Below are 14,164 nucleotides of genomic sequence, written 5' to 3' on the forward strand. Positions count from 1 at the left end.
TAAGTTTAACATGCCATTAACAATAGATACCTAACCAATCCATTACTGACTACCCGGCGATGTTCTACGCAGCATCCGTCCTGCTCACGCAGTTCTAGCCCAGCCCGTGGTCCTCGAAGAAGCCCTGAGGAGTCTCCTCCTGCAACAAGGGTCATCACTGAGCCAGGGTCGCTCGTGGCCGTGTTATACCGAGCCATCGCTTTTCGGCGTACACAATTTACAGACTTCAAAAGTTTGGGACAACCCTAGTTACGCTAATAGTGAAATCATGTTTAAGTTACTGAAAAGTCTTTTGAAGTCCGTTAAAACTATGAAAGTGAGTGAAAATCGATCAGGTGCGTGTCGGGTCATGCGTAATGAAGGCTGACAGACAGACACTGATGATCGTGATGAAAAAAGGGTTCCCTGTTTTGCCACATACCAGCCATTGGCTACGGAGTAAGAGAGTGCACGATAAATTAATTATAGACTTGCCTTCGTCGAACCGATGATTATTTTGAAATTTGGTAAACAAGTATTACCTTTACACAATATTTAGATATATCAAAATATCGAATGTGTGGAATTGGGATTACTCTGAATGCAAAGAAGCTATAGAAATATACGTACGGAAAGTTTTCAAAAAGTTGCTAAAGTTCTATTTAAGAAAATGTTACAAGAAATAAAGGAAGTTTCCATTTTGAAAAGAATAAAAAAATACCCCTTAGGAAACTGTGACAAGTTCCAGAAATCTTGCACGTGGCAATTTTACGCAATATTGCAAACTTTACGACAAGGAACTCGGTGAATCAAACACTTTTTACCCGTTTCTTACTTACTCAATTATTAACTTACCTTTATGCGTAACCATTTTTAATATTAACAATAAAAGTCCTAGTGTAGGTAAAATATTTATTGGAAGGGAATAAAAATACAAAAATAACAAACGTTTGTGCGTTTTCATGATGTCTCGAGTGTACCTAAATCAAAAGTAAATGGAAAAACCATTAGGGTTTAGAATTTTAGATATTTATCTCATGGATACATTGAACTTAAGATTAAGGACGTAACATTGTCCAAGCGCGTGTACAGTCAAGTTCATAAATATGTATACATTTCGTAGCCTTAATTCAATGCAATAAGGTGAAAAAAATGTATATATATTTATGAACTCGACTGTACAGATGTGCAAGTTGCGGTAAGTTTCCAAACGGATGGAAAAGTTCTAGGAAATTTCAAGAAAATTTCACAGGAAACAAGGTACTTCGATTTTAGTTTTTGATTTGGACAGTCACATTTATATAATTGTTTTGAAATTCAGCACTGGGTTTTTTTAAACAAAACCTAACCTAGCTTTCTAAAATCTATGTAGACACTAGACAGTAGTAGACACCTTTTATTACCTAACTCTTCTTTGTGGCACAACTAGTAATCAAAAAACTTGTACACAAAAAGTATACCTATAATGACAACAAAAAATAATTATCTTTAATACCTAGTCTAAATAAAAATATAAACACAAAACGTAAAAATAACATGATATAAAAACCAGGTTTGGTAAGTGACTAAAAGTCGTTACTACATAATTATGAAATTGAAATAACGAGAATTTAAATTATTAATTAAATCTATTGGTCCATTACTTTACTTTTAACTACATATTTCAATTTTATTTTAAAGCCGGACCAGTAATATATGAGCATTGTCAAGAGGGCGCTGTTATTCTCATTTATGCGGTGACAGTTCAGTATAATATAAAAAAAAAATTGTTCCAGTGAAATACCGAAAACATGACGCGTGATCATATAATACTACTGTTCAGGCTTTACAATCAATTACTTACTTATGTAATATTTGATGTCAACCAATCCAATTAGGTAAATCTGAATTTTATTGATTATACTATACCAAACAAAATTATTTTTTCATATTTAAAGTTAACTAATGCAATTATAACTATGTATATCAATCACGAACCCGAGGAAACGAATAAGATATTGATTGATATGCAAATACACTGGGAAAATACTCGAATTTGAAATAAAATTAATATTTATTCCGATCATTTAGTCATTCATTACATATTCAACTCTTTTCATCAGTCTCACCGCCGCTCAATGTTCACTCTTCTTTAACTACTTAATCGTGATTGGTCAATCTGACAGCCAAGGTTACCCATGTCACAAATGAGATCAACCAATCATAAGTGAGATTATCGATCTCACTAGTGACACGGGCTTTTCAGCAGAGAAAACCACATCTGAATAATATTAGTCATTTATATTTTCAATTGTACCACATGTCAAGTGGTTGCATGTCAAAATATAAATTACATAGCTTTGATTACCTTCCAAAAAGCTTTTATACAATTACTGGGAGAATAATATCGAAAATTGTATGGAGATAAAAAAATAGTAACAAAAATATATAAAAATTCAACAATTTAAACAGTACACTTCGTGCGCCACACGCCACAACTGCATAACATATACCTTGATATGTTATCAAGTTGTGGTTAACTGCGATGTGTGGCTTGACGTTGATGACACTTTATTTACCTACTACATTGACACGGCGGTGAAAAGGGTAACTTCGACGATTAGTTGGCTTTCCGCCGCCGTACGCCTAAATTAAATTATTTCTACATATATGGCAAGATACATTACAAGTACCTATTATTACAACCGTTTTTCTGTAGCAGACACAATTTAGAAAGAAACATAAATTACAACCCAATTATCTTGCCAATTATGTGCAGAAAGCTTTTGGTTAGGCAAGGGCCATCAAATGCTTTAGTAATTACTTGTTGCAAAACACAATCCGCTTGAACGATCGTTTTAGCTCTGAATAAAAAAGATGAAAAATAACGTTACAGAATGATCGATTAAAATTTTCTAAATAAAGTAATTGATAACCCTTATTAGATTCTCGTAGCAGTGGCGTAATTACACCTACGGCAAAGTAAGCTACTCGTAAATGCCACGGGGCCTTGGCCTTACAGGGGCCCTAATTTAACCCTGGAGACTTCGACCATAGCTCCACGCCCGAATTCGATGAATTTACCCCGAACTTAAGTTGGTATGTTTACGCCACTGCTCGTTTCGCCTTCCAATAAGAAAGTCGCGTGCAGCAAACAGTTTAGTCTTTGGCAATCCAATGGTGACGGAAGAATCTGGAAGTTTCTGGAGGCCCTCAGAGCAGCCCCACCTCGCGCAGCGCCGCGTCCACCGTCTCGTCCTAACACAAGCTGAATAAAGCAGCGAATCCAACGGACCACGAAATCAAATACAATATAAATAGGCGCTGTCAAAAATACCCAATGCCCATAAAATATTCGTTTTCTAGATATTTTCGAATGCTTAGATTTTAACTGCGGACTGAACGTCTTCTACAGTTTGCCTTTGCTTAATAATTACTAATAAGTCGTAACTGTGTGCATTGGCCTTCTATTCCTTTTTTCAGATTCAGACATCACGATTTTTTGTAGAAAAATAAATACGAGTAATTTAAGTAATTATAGAAAAAATTATGGCATTAAGTTACAGAATATTAAATGCGGTCGGTAAACTTATGGTACAGTCACTAGTGTCCGACCGAAGGTTCGGTTTCGGTTTCGGTTTCGGCCAGTTTCGGCCAAAAAATCATGTTTCGGCCGTAGTTTCGGTTTCGGCCAAAAAACGGCCGAACCTTTCGGCCGGGCCGAAACATACGCAATGGTACTTAATTCGTTCTATGAAACTAAACTAATGTGACAAAGACCAAAAGTTGTGGAACAAGTAGGACAACAATATTAATACATATACTGATTTATGTATACAGAAATTAATCGGTTTATTATTAAACACAATTCCACTAATAATGGGCCCACTGAACCGTCGACGCAGTCTTAAGAGGCTGTCAATACCTAAAACGCGCACACTGTCTAATTGTAACGTAGTAAATGAGATAGCACTGTCGCATGTTACTGGGCCTGGGCAAGGGAATAATAAGAAAACTCATCATCGTCCTCGCGTTATCCCAGCATTTTGGCCACGGCTCATGGGAGCATGGGGTCCACTTGACAACTAATCCCAAGAATTGGCGTCGGCACTAGTTTTTACGAAAGCGACTGCCATCAGACTGACTTTCCAATCCAGAGGGTAAACTAGACTTTATCGGGCTAGTCCGGCTAAATAATATTTCGTACATAAGTTCCGAAAAACTCATTGGTACAAGCCGGGGTTTGTAGTGTTTGTACCTGCGACCTTTGGATTGAAAGTCGCACGCTCTTACCGCTAGGGTACCAGCGCTCAAGGGAATAATAAGAAAACTATTGAAATAAAAATAAATGTGGATTATTTGTGTAATATTACTCGTTAGCGGTTTAGGTATACTTACGTAAATGTTTTAACAGATTGATTTTAATTTCAGACACATAAGTCAAGAAATAAAGACATTAGAACCGTTTAATGGTGATTTCAAAACAATCTTTGCAATTATTTTTTATCGAGCCGATGTCGTTCAATCATGTATCGAGTGCGGCCACGGTCTTAAAATATAATAAATATTAACATAGGTATAAATATATTTTTTGCTTTACTAAATCAAATAGTTTTTCTTAAAAGGGGCTACCTGCGGTTTTCAACGATTTTTGACAAATTTTGAATCGTATCTCCTACTTTTGCACTACAGATAGATTTTTATAACTTTTATAAGACATACGGCTATCGCTTCTTCAATATTTATCTCCATTATTGTCTACCGGATTTTGAAAGAAATTGATACTATTTTATGATATTTTTAAACATTGTCTAAAAGAAAACTTTTTCGTATCTAGATTGCTGTGAAGGATATTACTTATACGAAATCTACATATTTGGGTTCGTCTTTGACGTGTCGTAAAACGTAAAACTAGGGTTTTAATTTTAAACGAATTAACACAAAAGTTATGGCCAGAAAACCAGTTTTTTGGCCTTAAATTGTTCAACTTTGATGCCAAATATCTCGAAGACAATGAACTTTGAAGTAAACATGGAATACTATATTGCTTAAAGCCGTTGCTGTTAATATGATAAACTACAAAAAACATAAGAAAACTAAGGGATTCAGAACGAAGGTTATTAGCGTGGCGGATCCCCTTAAGTAACATCAATTTCAAGGACATTGGGTGTTGACAGCTCCTTAATATGAGTTTAAAAGCGGTTTTATGACATTTTTTCAACGATTTTAACAAGTCTTCAAAAGTTTCGGTTTCGGTTTCGGTTTCGGCCGAAACTAGAGCCAAAGCCGAACATTCGGTTTCGGTTTCGGTTTCGGCAAAAAAACATGTTTCGGTCGGACACTAACAGTCACATGTTTTAATTTATGACCCATTTTTGTACCTTGTCACAGTGACAATAGCATGAGGTGTCTAGCGACTTTCATATTGATTATCACTGTGTCAAGGTACGAAAATGGGTCATAAATTAAAACATGTGACTGTACACCACCACCATCATTTAAATCGAGTATTTAATAGCAATTGAAAACGGATAAATATTACAAAATACGTAATACTTAAATACGTAAAATACATAATTAGAAAATGCAAAGTTTTAGCCACTTTTGAATGCAAAGGTACTTATATTACCTATATCATATCATTCACCAACGAACATGCTTGTTTAATACATAACAATTTCTGCAAATTAAAAGAGTAGATGTCACTAGATTATTCCCTTACACTTTTTATAAGTTCATCGTTTTCTAACATGTGCATACTTGTACAAGTGCAAATGAGATGTATGTATATGCGATGAAGACACCGCTGTGCTTGAGGATACGCGTACATATTAAGTAATGGGTTACAAACATCTAACGACATCTAATGATCTTTTAATATAAGCAGCTGTTCAGATCGCTTGTTAACCACCACCAGGTCTGGGGGTCCACCCCGAACACGGAAAATCATATATTTCAAGCTCTGTCATTCGAATTTCGATGTTCGTGGTAAACCCCTAAGGACAGGAATGTCCGTAGCATGAGTTTAGTTTATGCAGCAAAGTCACTCAGTCTACCTAATATCGGGCAACTGGTGAGTAACTGGTGTTAGAGCAGATTTCCTTAAGTACACAACCTTCAAAACAATATTCAAAATCAGTTGCATATTGTTTTGAAGGTATAATCAAGTAAAAAAGAGATAAAGACGAAGATATCTCCCCATTCAGTAAGTCTTTATTTACACCTACCGTAAAACGGTCCAACTATATTACAAAGCCCCAAGTATGATCCTAAACTAACTTGAATATCTGCGTTCAGGTATGACTTGACTATTATTTCTTTTAAACGTCGCGTCGCAGTTCTAGGGTAAAAAAATTCCATGAATAGAACAAAAAACTCAGACAACACCAGAAAAAGAATTGGAAAAGATACTTAATTACGTTATGAATGTGTAGCCCCTGGGGCCCGTTTCTCAAAAACTTGTAACTTGTAATACAAGTGGAAGTCCCTTTGGAACAAAAGCTGTCAAAAAGTGACATCCGCTTGTATTACAAGTTACAAGCTTTTGAGAAACGGGCCCCTGGACTATAGTTCCGCGGTTTTACGGTACTTACTAGAGAAAAATGCAAACTTAAGTTACGTCTGGCTTTCCCTGTTTCTAACAATTGTAACCAACTCATGCTACGGCAGAGGTTAGGTGCATGCAAGAAAACAGAGTTTTAGTTGAATCCAATGTATTTCGACATCCCAATACAGCAAATGCATGAACAGCGAGAATATATGACACTGTTTTACTGAGAGATACTTACAGACAGACGAACAAGCAATGATAATGATAAATCACACTCAAATTACAGATGACTGAGATGCTTTAAAAATATATGTAAATGTATTTGTAGATTTAAACACGTATCTTAGACGCCGTCTTTTTTATACTTTATTTTTCGTTAAAACAAAATCCTACTCTTTTTCTACCAAACCCAACAAATGAAAGTATGTATTTGAAATATATATAGCTTAGGTACATAGCTACTTTTTGGCCACCCCGTATTGTTATTTTATCCCAGTAAAACAGTGTACTAGAATACATTAATAATAAGTTAAACAATACTACACAAAAATATAAAGCATACTGACATGTAATAATTCGTTACATTTATTAAAAATACAAGCCCAGAAGACAACAGGGAACACGTAACTCACTTTAAGATTCCCCGTATTGTATAAATTTTAACATTTTGGATTAAAAAAATGCTTTAATGTGAGCAAATGGCACAAAGTACTAATTAGTATCATTAGATTTCTCTAAAAAGTTGCACGTAACTAGGTAATTGGAAAAAATGTGTCTTAGGTGAGATCACACATGAGATTAGATGAGACTGGTTTCTAATATCTATTCGATGTTAGATCATAACTATCATAAGACCACATTTTCCATGTATTCTGGGACTCACAAATAAATATTTATTACACTATAAATAATATCTAAATTCCATATTCATCTACTTAGTTATGTAGGTACCTATATTGTGTATGATATATGTATCGCTAATATATTTGTATGTGTATGATGCCACTCAATGTAAACGTATAAATAATAAAAAGGAAATAAATATAATAAATACCTAATAATTAATAATCAACATGTTATAGAGTTGAAATAAATAATATGTGCATGCAAAAAATAAATTCTTCTGACAGTCAAACATTCTTGTCACTAATGAGTCATGAGACATATAGAGTAATTCGCCAGTAACAGCCACCGGCCAATAACTGGCCACCCTAAACTAAAAATGAATTATATTCACTTATAAACAGAATTCATTTTAGTATAAGGTTTCAGTAACTGGCCAGCCTTCAATAACTAGCCACCTTATACTAAAATGAATTCTGTTTATAGGTGAATAGAGTTCATTTTTACCACCAGTTACCAGTTACCAGTTACTAACAGGTGGCCAGTTCCTGGCGAATTACCCTATATATGATGGCACAAATCACAATAGAGATTGCATTTTCTTTAAGAGTCCGTATACGATACTGATAACAGTCATAAGACAAACATATCATCTTTTCAAAGAATGTTACCTCAATGAAGCTCTATGTAAAAAACTCAAAAAAAAAATTAGTAACACAAGTGGAAACCACCCATGATATCAAACAATCTCGACTGTCAGAAAACTGGAAATAACCGTAATGAAGCGATGCAAGCGTGGTGGGTCTACGGAATACAGACTGAGGGGTTTGCGTCCAGCGGGTCAGTGCAACAGTCCATCGTTCAGGTCCTGACATGCGTACGTACACCAAACAGGGTTGAGTGCAGGGTATAATACCAGGCATACCCGTATGTTACATTAGAAATTCATTACATTGTGAAGTAGGGACGCGAGGCATGAAGAATTTCGTACATTTACACCCATAGGGGTCTCCTGAATCACCCTTATAGGAATAGCCTATAAGGGTGATTCAGGAGACGTGAGCAGGATCAAGCCTACGCATACAGTAAGTTATAAACAACTGTTTCGTACCAGTATTTGTGAGATTAATTTATTTTATTCTGTTAAAAAAAAGTTTAAATTTATTTACGACATTTATGATCACCCTCTTCGTTTTATCCATAACAAGTGCCAAATTGAATGTCATGGGAGTCTGGTTACTTTTGAAAAATCGTATCTCACTCAAGTGTGACATTTTATATTCTTCATACTCAAAGTGCTGTCATAACTGTTAAAAAAGTTTTATCTTTGTTAATTAAATGTTGTAGGGTATCCATGATAGATAATGAAATTTGTCCTTACCAAAAAGTATAACAACACAAAAAAGCGTGATTGTTTTATTTAAATATTGTGGCGAACGATTCTTTTACATTTAAATAATAATAATAAAAGACGTTTATTCAAAGAGTTTGAACATAGGTACATAATAAAAGTACACAATAATGCTTACAAACTAATTGAAAGGGAAGGTGGCTCAGCTAATGTCTGTGCCAAAAGACTACGGGGCACAGCGGCCCTAAAGACTTCCAGCAACGGACGCTGTTATTCTGCCACCGCCGTAATTATATCATACATTTACTGATTGTGTAGGCTTAATCCTGCTCACGTCTCATGAATCACCCTGTATATCGTACGCGCGTGATTATATTGCTGTCCCGCCCATGATGGCGGCGTTCAATGACACTGTGCGAGCGGGACAGCAATATGATCATGCGGTTGCGATAGATATAGGAATAGGCGAGTTAATGTACGTCACGCTCCGTGATTATTGAGCCATAGGGTTCTAGCTAAATTGGAGATTCCATAGCGTAAGTATTGATCAACCAATTTAGTTAGGACCCCAAATGGCTTTAACAATCACGGAGCGTGACCGTGCGATATTCTTCGTGCTTGGCGTTTAACTTTAGACCTTGTTGACGTGCAGCAAGGTACATGATTGAACTAGTTTTCTGACGTAACATACGTTATGTGTGGTGGATAATGCCGCGTGGTTGCCTCTTTGCGGGACTTGTAAAACATCGTTAAAAAGGCATTCTAATTTCATCCTCCGTTTCGAAAAAAAAATCGATTCACAAAATTAAGTTAGTTTTTAGTCGGTCCGACAAAGAGGAACAGAAAGTCAATCCGCCATGACACACTGTTTTGGTAATGAAATAATTTATAAGTCACTTGGTGTATAAGAATAAATTTAAAAATTATTCTTAATTACCAAGTAGGTAACTTTATTACTAGTACCGAACGGATTAGATTTCTGGCGTGAGTGACTTGCGCGGGCTACAAAAGATTTTATAGCATTACAAATAATATATATAGTACCTATTCACAGGTATAGAAAGAAAGAAAAATGTATAAATTATCTGCATATTACATAATTATTTAAAGTTTAATAAAATTGTATAATTAGCACATTAGTATTTCTCTATTTATTTGTGTATATTGAGAACTTATTTTATTTAAAAGTTCGATTTAATTAATTTATGTATTAGGCACTATAGAAGCATTATCTTAATAAATATATAGCCATAACGGTATAGGAGGAGTACTAACGAATCGTCTAAAAATTTGGAAGTAGCTCCTATAAGCTTTTACAAAGATTTTGTTATATATATTTGTATATAATATTGTGTTGGTTTTAGGACAATTCGTTTTGTAAGTTGATTATTATTATTGGACAATATTTAATATATTAGATTAGAGCTGAGTAAAATTTATGTAATTTTATATTTTGAATATTCGATATGTAGCAGTATTAGTAGTAATTTGATATGTGTGCAATAATTGAGTCAAAATTGGAATGTCTTCCTGTCTCTATTTCTCTCTGTCAATTAGAGTAAGAGAGTGGGGGTGAAAAAGTCCTTTACTTTAGTATAAGAACTAAATGAGTGTTGTATAAGTATATGTACTAGGAAAAGGCAGTGCTCCTACCTAAATATAAGTGACAGTTAACAACTACGAAAGGCACTACTGAGGCCACTGTCCTATTACTGGTCCATTTTATATTCTAACTTTAACATTTAACTTTAAACCTATTCATTATTCAGCAAGACAGACTAGATGCAAATTGAGACTACCTATATCAAGAGTTGTTTGACAGTTAAATATTACTAACTTTAAAGCAGCAAGGCTCTTTTTAAAGTTTTTTTAAAGTTAATTGTTTTAGATTTGATTTAATTTAATAAAGACAGTCCAGGCCGCTGCCTGAACCACATGCACTAGAATTTTAAATGTTTTATACGAATGTCACGTTAAAACGACTATTTCTTTGGCATATTAACATTTTCCCATAAGACAATATTATTATTGGTATCCTTTTGAACAGATACAACATGTATGTCTTGAATGTTGGTAGTTTTATTTTATTTTAGTGTTATTTAGGAACTCGTAGCTTGAAACACGGGAATTAAAATGCTGCAAATAAATGAAATAAACTGTCATACAACTCTTGTGGATTAGTTATGATAGTTTAATAGGAATATCATTTAGGACTAGTGTATAAACCATACAAATATTGCAAAAAAACCGAACCTAGTCTAAAAGTGGTACACTGTAATATGATAATATGTTAGAGCTTGATATAAATATGTTTCGTTTCACTCTAACATGTATCCCTTTTGGACATACAGCAAGATATACAATGTATAGTCTGCTTAAGATTTTTAGTCCCGCAACCTACAAAACTTAACACTATTGATGTGTATTCAATGACTTAATTTGTCATATAAAGATATGTCAATAGTTAATTATCAACCTTAATTAAATATCGCAATAAAAATGAGCAAACTTAATAGAGTTTTGTGGTTAATAATGTCAGTATTTTTTCTGATATTCTATTTTTATTTTATGTAATTTCCAAATGAAAATATCTTAAGAATATCACGAAAAAATACTGCTATTACCATTCAATATGAGCAGTGAAGTAATTTCTTTGTCATAGCAATAATAAATGATAGTAGGCACAAAAATAACACATTCCGAATCAAGAAGTACTTTTGGTTTGTTGGAGCTTCCATATTCTCTAAAATATCACCATTGTGATATCATTTAAAAATCAAGCCCCAAACCCACTAAAGCATTGAAATCACTCTCATCATTTGAAAATTATCTAGTGATTAGAAAAAACATAATCAAAGACCAAGGGAGTTGCCAGGGGGGAGGAGACCAAATATTACCTAAGTTATATGCCCCTCTTTTCCTCTGCTAGACCTTTGGCAATAACTTGCCCCCCTGGCCTATTGGCTCTTGTCAAAGACACTTGGGCCAAAATTCTTTCTTGGTCTTGTTTCTGACCCTGTCAGATTTCTATTTTTGTCTTTTATCAAATAAATAAAAAAGTTGAGTGCTATTGCATGTCTTTCTAGCTGTAGATTATAATTCTCTTGAGAAAAATTCAAAACTAAATTTCACCCCGTACAAAAAGCTCCACTCCGTCACATATTTTGTGGACAAAAACAGGACAACGATAAGAATTTTGACCCACTTGAGAGATGTAGCTCAAAATGGAAGTATTATTCCAACATACTATCATTTACACCAAATATATTAAAACGGGTCACACACATTTTAAGTCGAAAATCGATTCCGAAATAAAATATGTGAGTGACCAGTTTTAATATATGTAACATGTCTGTGTCTCACTTAAGTTTTGTTATTAAACTTATTAAAATACGATCATTTGTAATGAATCCCTTCACACAAGCTCATTGTCCTGGCTACTAACCTCCTGCAGCAGGTCCTGCGCAGCGATGGCCTTCAGCACGTTCTTCTTGCTGGTCTCCTGCAGCTCACCGCCGAGCACCAGCTCATCAAGGATGAAGTAGGCTTTCTCGAAGTTGAAGATTATGTCCAGCTCGCACACCTGAAGCGAGCAGTTGAGATTATTAATATTTTGTAGTCTATTGAGAGACCGTAAAACGAATGAGCGGCTGAGACAGCAGAGCAAGGTCACGAATGTTGTAAATCGCATAGCCAGTTTGAAGTGGGAATGGGCTGGTCATATGGTACGAAAGACCGAAGTAAATGACTACTCAGTGGCAACCATGGGGGGAAGAACATCCTCAAATTAGACCTAATATGCGTTGGAACAACGACATCAAAAGAACTGCAGGGATGAAGTGGCTCCAGGTTGCACAGAACCGTGACGAGTGGCATAAAATGAAGGAGGCCTACACCTGAAGGGTAGAAAAGGGCTAAAGAGAGAGAGAGAGAGAGTCTATTAAAAGTCCAGTCACAAAAAGAATGGATGTGGATGAAGTTAATTGATGTAAAAAATGCTTACACTGCCAAAGTATTTATCAAGAAGCTCGACGTAGCGGTGGATGAGCTCCAGGGTCAGCAGTTCATTGTCGTCCTGCTCCATGGCGCAGCAGAAGTACAGGGATGCGTATCTGAGGATAAGGATCTCATTGTTTATTAATGTTCTACATCGGAAATATTCAAAATAACATACAAGGTGCTAGCTTTGGTGGAAGTTGTTACTAGGCTTGGGATAAATTTACCGGTCTTTATTCATCTTCCCGAAGCCGAGAATCATTTGTAAATAGCTATTACAATATACAAGTACTTAGTAATATACCAGTTTTCTTCACTCATGCATCCACTTACCTCTTATATACTACTTTGACATCTTTCCACTCGAGAAAGGAGCACATTTTCGGCTTTCGCGCCAGCACTGTGGTGATAAGTTCACGGGTAATTTTCTTCTTCAGTTTATCGGGGTGGGCCACGTACCATTTCTGTAGACGTAACTTACCTTGCCGACTAAATAAGAGCATAAATTGCATCTGAAAACATTCATAAACAAGTCATAGATCCTGTTAACTATTTTATAGTTGGACACGTACAGAAAATGTTTAAAATAATTAAAATTCTCAGTCACACAAGGATACGTACCATCTTACTTAGTTTGTCTTTACGTTACTTCTAAAAGGTTTAAGGAATGTCTAGACGAAAGCAGTAACTTATAACATATACAATAAATCACGCAATTAATCTGTTTTTACAATAATATAAAGTTACTCAGTAAAAATTAAATTATTTTTCAATCTTGTTCGATCGCTTGTCGCTTGACATCATTCGAGCGCCTACCGCGAACCACGTTCTACGTGTTGTCTCTCTGTCGCACTTGTAAATTCGTACGTAAGTGTGACAGGGAGGTAACACGTAGAATGTGGTTCGCGGTAGGCCCCTGGACATATTCGATGACAAGGTGACATGACACTCATGACAGCGCTTCCATTGAAAGTTGCCAGTTTTACATTTATTTCGTTTTGACGCGTTCTGAATTGTATTTTTTTAACCTATAGCTTATAAGTCTTGCACACGGTGCAAGAATCTGAAGGAGCGGTAGTCTAGGGTCGGTGGGCTAATTAATAAGTGCTTCCGCGGGTAGATATTCTTTGGACCTAAGCATGAATCTAGTATTTTAGGATTAGGAATTTGGATCCTACCATAGATGTATGGACCTAAGCCACTTGACTTTGATTGCTGTAATACAATGACAACGTCAGTGTCGTAAATTGGTAGTAAAAAAATACTGCATAATATGAAATTTGATGCAATAATAATAATATAAAAAACAAAAAATGGAAACAAGAACCTCAGCAAAAAAAGATTATTGCAATGCTTTGGAATCATGTCTCGAAATTCCAGCTGAAAGACTAGATATAAGAATCATTGCACTACTTGGGATATTACCAACATTTGCATGTGCTTGTCTCGGATCACCTCTTGGAAGG

The 14,164-nt window shown here is 35.3% G+C and overlaps 1 protein-coding gene across 3 annotated transcripts; it reads right to left on the minus strand.

The window, feature by feature from the left end:
• Positions 1 to 13,440, minus strand: LOC134662055 (AP-1 complex subunit sigma-2). Of its 3 annotated transcripts, none has more exons than XM_063518326.1 (5): positions 13,320 to 13,438; positions 13,032 to 13,210; positions 12,706 to 12,814; positions 12,148 to 12,285; positions 1 to 139 (listed from the first exon to the last, which is right to left on the minus strand). In XM_063518326.1, the coding sequence occupies exons 1-5, from the start codon at positions 13,320 to 13,322 to the stop codon at positions 95 to 97; spliced, it is 474 nt and encodes a 157-aa protein (XP_063374396.1). In that variant the 5' UTR covers positions 13,323 to 13,438; the 3' UTR covers positions 1 to 94. The 3 variants fall into 3 exon arrangements, with proteins under 3 accessions (XP_063374396.1, XP_063374397.1, XP_063374398.1); XM_063518327.1 differs by lacking the exon at positions 1 to 139 and adding an exon at positions 3,083 to 3,216; XM_063518328.1 differs by lacking the exon at positions 1 to 139 and adding an exon at positions 8,028 to 8,219 and having other exon boundaries at positions 13,320 to 13,440.
• Positions 13,441 to 14,164: the final 724 nt, after the last annotated feature.

The sequence above is a fragment of the Cydia amplana genome, chromosome 2 (genome assembly GCF_948474715.1).
Source record: "Cydia amplana chromosome 2, ilCydAmpl1.1, whole genome shotgun sequence".
NCBI lineage: Eukaryota > Metazoa > Arthropoda > Insecta > Lepidoptera > Tortricidae > Cydia > Cydia amplana.